Consider the following 5,677-nt stretch of genomic DNA (forward strand, 5'->3'; position numbering starts at 1 on the left):
TCAGAATCAAACTTTTTGGGGTAAGTTAGTTCGAGTTCATTTCGCCCTCTACTGACAACTCTCAAATTTGGATAATGAAATCTCACAATTCTTTAATTCTGCCCATGAAATCTTAAAATAAATTAAAATTTAATATGAGATTATTATTAGTAATATTTTAAAGGTAACAGATCGTCCACGCTACTCCGTTTTGTCATTATGCAAGCAATTGGATCGGCAAACAGGATTTGACGCTCAAATGTCAACAAGAACTGGTGAAACAAGTTGGTTTTAGAAAGAAAATTTCCATAAAATATTTCAAGAAGCTAATAGGCTTTGATGTGACATCGTCAACATGTGCTTACAGTTAACTACAAAACACTATTATCTAAATTCCGGTCCTTTCTTTTTCTCTGTTTCTTTCACATTTTTCGCTTCTTTCTTTGCTCAAAAAACTGCTGGCTGAAATCTAGATTACAGCATTCAAATGTGGCCCACCAGCCTTAAATTCGTGGAACAGCAATTTGGCATTTCTTCTTACAATGGGCAGCCATGCCAGCAAACGGCATGCAAGCAGTACCAGGTTCTCAAGAAAAAAAAATGGATTTTGGTGCCTTGACTTGACATTCACTTCTGCATATGGAACAACTTCAAGAATTTTGTAGTTTCTTCAACCACGGATATATCTAAGCGTCCTGCACACAGAAAACTATCAGCAATAGCATAGATTCATTCAAGAAATGCTCAATTGCGCCATGTCTTGTTTGTTTTTTATTCCTCATTTCTTGTATGAACACATGTATGCAGCAAATCTTATTCCATGTAGTATAACAGTACAAAATTTTAGACAGGGTCCTCTACTCGTCTTTACCCTTGCATGTATTTAGCACAACACTTGCAGAATTATCAGAAAAGAAAGTGGTTAGGCCCTCAATTGTCTTAAGCTCTCTTCAGTTAGCTCGGTTAGAAAAAGGGATCCACAATCTAGTTCAAAGCAAGAAGAAAAACTAGTGCTCTTAGTGATTTTGTGCAGATTCATGAATCTTGTTTTGGTACATATCTGGTCATAATTAATTAGGCAATAATGTTGCAAGAAGTTTATGGAGTGGATGATATCATTTCAGGTGAAAATTGTTTAGATCTTACAACATTCAAAAAATGCCTTCAATCACTAGAAATAGAAACATTACAACTTATGAAATTCATTACCGACTAACTATAATTAGAGACAAGTATGTTCAACCAATCATGCAATCAACTTTAGTACCTCAAAATCTTTTAAGATAAACATCTTCAATGCAGATAAAACTAAAGAGATAAAAGAAAACCTCTGCTATAGCACAGAGAATTAGGATTTGCAATCAACAGTAATGAACTAATAATGCTATTTACCTAATGAGGTAGTATACAATTAAGAAGGAAACCACAAATCCCACCACCAGTGTACACATTCTCCGATTGGACTTCTTCTCAAAAACCTAGAGAGTAGCATCCATCATATAGAACCATTTTTTATCAGCAACAGAAATTAAATTTAAACAAACATGAAGCTAAAACAGTGGAGCAGATCTTGTTTAGATACCTTCTTGAACCGATCCATGGTGCCTGACATTATACCCCTCGTAACATCCATGCCATTGCCCTGATTTACAACAAAAATCCATTAAAAACAAGAAACTAGATTGTATTCACAAAAGTTTAAGTTTGAGGCATAACAACTGCAACCTACATACCATCCGGTCAAGCAAACGATTATGGCTCTCCACCTCATCATGTATGTCACCTGTTAACTATAAAGAACTCATATATATCAAATGTTGGCTAAAAGAGTATAAACCATTAAATTTCAGGGCATTTTACTCCATCTGCTTTGTTTTTAGAGAAGAAAAACTAATACAATTCCCCACAGCAGAAATAATTCTATTGTGTACATAAAGGTGCACAAGACTTTGTGCACACTCACACAGGTCCATAAATACATGAACAAATAGAAGACTTTATACAGAAATATGCAATCATAAAACTAGTATGGGCGGCAAAGAAGTAAAAAACCAATGCATATTGACATTGAGCGGCTCATTATATGTGCTTGAAATTCAAGATCTTAATGTCTCCCTCAAGCACTTATCCCAGTACTTCCCCGGTGCTTAGGGTTTCTCAAGGTGACTTGGAGAAATGAAGAAAGGTGAAAAGGCAGTTCAAGTGGAAAGTTGCCATTCTGTTGACTATTTCACATAGCATTTATCTGATAGATGCATCACTGTAGCTGACCCTGGCATTTCGATGCTTGAGCATCTACATATGCTCCAACATATATAATACCCCATAAAATAACAGCCAATGTACACTAAAGATTTCCTGAACAAATCTGCTTGAGCTTTCTGAGAAACTAACCAAAAGGAGGGCTTTTTTATACTAGCTTAGAATTATTTTTAAATTTTATTTTATTTAGTTTTTATGTGTGCATGCATGCATGCGTGCGTGTGTGCATGTGTCCGTGTTGATGCATGCTATATAAGGGAACTCCCAACCCAACATGTCCTAAATGCCAACCCTATAAAGTTCAAGCAGATAACATTGTCCACAAGATCATGGTAAGTTCACCTGGACTTGAAAAATATACAAAGGTTTGGATAGATATTTAACATTTAACAAGTTGCAAATAATCAATAAAACTGCAAGGTAAATCTTCTTTGACAGAACTTACTCTTTTCAGAAAAGCAACTCTATCTTGCAAGCTGTCTATAGTTTTGTCATTGTCATGCTCCTTAATTTCGTAAGAGAAAGATGAAGAGGCCCTGAGACCACCTTCTTCAAGCTTATCAACGCCATCAAATAGAGCTGATTTTGAAGAGCGGTGATCCCTACACAATAAGTGATCATGCCATAATTTAGAAAAGAAAAATCAATATAACGAATAAAAGGATCATACTGAATGGACCACAAAAACTTGGCAAAGGGATTTTTAACAACAAAGAAAAATAGGGTAAGAGAATATGCAAAGTTGAATATATCACATATAAAATAAGACCATACAGTACTACTAGTAACTTTTCCTAGTTCAACAAATGAAGTGGTCAACATTGTTGCAAAAACATAAAAGATGATGGGCTTTTCCAAGCATCAAAATTCATTGCAATTATCAGGTCCATTCACAATTGGGAGTAAAAACATCTACAAATAGATCAGGAAGTTATAAAAGAAGTCTCAACCCCTATCATTGCAATCAAAGTTATTGAAACCCAACATTTTAAAGATGAACTTCCAAAGGAAAACATCAAAAGTCAGCTACTGGGGGCAAATCAACCATGAATATTCATAACCAGTGCAACATTAATGCAGCGAGTACTCGAAATAAAGAACGACAATGCTGCTGAAGGAAAATACCAGAAAGATAAACAATTTAAGCAGAGAATCATCATATGGAATATTGACGAATCAACTAAACTAATTGGTTTTTAATTTAAGGATAAGGAAAGGACTATTCTTCTAGGACATGTCAAAAACCCTAAAACCTAAGGGATCAAACAAGCAACAAATCAAAAGCAAAGCCGAATCTGAAAAGCCTTGAAAAAAAAAAAAAAGGAGATCATTTCTGCTACTAATTTCATCAAGTTCCAACATGTTTCGAACAATTCATCAATTTAATGCTTAAAATACTCCAAGTAATGAGCAAATTCTAACAGATTCGAGGCAAAGCGTTAATTCGAACAAAATGCGATGGAAAATCCAAAAAAAATTTAACCAAATAATTGATTCTTGTGAAATCATATTGATGCCTAAATCTAAATAAAAAAAAAAAAAAAACTGTTAGCGGCAAACAAATTTCATCAAAAACAAACCTTCTATAACTCATTGCTTCAAATTCGACTTCCTCTTTTCGATTCTGCTTTTAATAAACTTTCAAGACTTTCACTGAGAAAAAAAAAGTTTGGCTGACGAAATTTGTTAGGCGAGGAGGCGAACTCCTCCTTTTTTCTTTTTTCTTTTTTTTTTTTTTTAGTGTCGTATAGAATTTGGGTTCTTGGGCTTTCATTGAGGCCAAATTATAAACATAGGCCGAATACCCATATTCCTAATTGTTGTTCTCAGGTTATAATTTCTTATGTACAAAAAAAATATTCTTAATTGTCAAAGTTTATTTTTTTCAATTAATACCTTTTATCTTTGATGTCTATTATTTTTTATTTTTAAATAATTAAATTTTATAAAATATATATTTAAAATCACTTCTTTCAATTTTCAAATTTTTTTAAAAGTATTTTTCATATATATTATATTACAAAACATAAAGTTATCAAATTAAATGTTCTAACACGAATATTTATGTAGATAGTCTTTTCGAGACATGTAAAAAATATATTAAATTTATTTATATTCAAATTCAAATAAATAGGTCGAATATTTATACTATATATTTGAAAATAACTAAAATTTTATAATTTATCAAATTTTAAAAAGATAGAAGACCAAAATTTTCTAAAATTATTATAAATCATGTATATCTCTTGTATCCCTACTAATTTAATTATAATCCTTTATTATTATGTTTTCTTAACATTAAATAATTGCTTTTTTCATTTCATTTTCGTAAATACATCATAAATAAACCCTTCTTATGATCAATTTTAACATTTTGTAGCTAGCCATAACCTTAATAAATTTCAATTAAAGTATTAATGTTTCATGACATGATTCATAGTTTAAATGTTGAACAATTTTTGGATGTTTAAGATTAAACTATATTTGTTCTTTGAATCAAATAACCACCATTAGCCCATGCTTTTAATTAAATCATATATAATTATTATAATATTGATTTTTCTTCTAAGTTCTTAGTTTTTACTAATTTTTTTAATTTATTTTAAATCCAAATTAAGACATATTTTCATTTTAAAAAATCTATGTTTAAAAAAAATTCTAAAAAACAATTTCAGGTGAACATATAAGAGTACATAGTTTTGCTATTTTACACTAAGAAATATTTGAGTTGATGCACTGTAATAAATGTAATAAAGTTTAAATTATTTGGAGAATATGATTCCCAAATATTGAAAGGGATAGTAATGAATCAGGTTGAGACGAGTTTTTTTCATCCAAGTCTATTTTGATTTTTAGAAGATATACCCAATTTTGATTTGATCCTACATCTAATTATTATTTTTACATTCAATTTTGACATGACATATGTATGTATAACTCTCGTTCGATAATATAAATTATATCTTAATAATATAAAAATATAATATTTTTATTAAATAATATATTAAATTAATATATTAAATAATAATTTTATTAATATATAAATATAATTAATTAATTAATAAAATATATATTTTATATATATCTCGAGAAGAATCGAGGTAGAGTACCTTATAAGCCATCTTTAACCCGATCCTGATTTTTTTAAAAAAATACTATCTCTATCAAATTTGGATGAATTAGAGCCCATTGAAACGAATGGTTTTGACATACCTAAATATTAATAATTGTCAAACTATAAATTCATATCCAACAACATACATAACACTAATATTTTCTTACAAGGAATTAAAAAATTAATTACATTGATAAGCATCTTAGGTCTTTAAAATATAAAAAGTATAATTGGATGCAATTATCATTTTTGAAGTTTATCTAATGTCTCATTAGCAAATAGTTACACTAAAATATAAAATTTGAAAGTCCTCAAGTTTAA

General features: G+C 30.2%; 1 protein-coding gene across 3 annotated transcripts; it reads right to left on the minus strand.

Moving 5' to 3' along the window:
• Positions 1–255: 255 nt before the first annotated feature.
• Positions 256–3,967, minus strand: LOC111306701 (bet1-like SNARE 1-2). 3 transcript variants are annotated; one of them, XM_022904506.2, is made up of 6 exons: positions 3,822–3,967; positions 2,687–2,843; positions 1,713–1,769; positions 1,562–1,621; positions 1,372–1,457; positions 256–674 (listed from the first exon to the last, which is right to left on the minus strand). In XM_022904506.2, exons 1-6 carry the CDS (start codon positions 3,833–3,835, stop codon positions 650–652), a joined length of 399 nt encoding a protein of 132 aa, XP_022760241.2. In that variant the 5' UTR covers positions 3,836–3,967; the 3' UTR covers positions 256–649. The 3 variants fall into 3 exon arrangements, with proteins under 3 accessions (XP_022760241.2, XP_022760242.2, XP_089607984.1); XM_022904507.2 differs by lacking the exon at positions 1,713–1,769; XM_089751858.1 differs by lacking the exon at positions 256–674 and having other exon boundaries at positions 1,368–1,457.
• Positions 3,968–5,677: the final 1,710 nt, after the last annotated feature.

The sequence above is a fragment of the Durio zibethinus genome, chromosome 22, assembly GCF_047325235.1.
Source record: "Durio zibethinus cultivar Kanyao isolate XHJ-2024 chromosome 22, ASM4732523v1, whole genome shotgun sequence".
NCBI classification, from domain to species: Eukaryota; Viridiplantae; Streptophyta; class Magnoliopsida; order Malvales; family Malvaceae; genus Durio; species Durio zibethinus.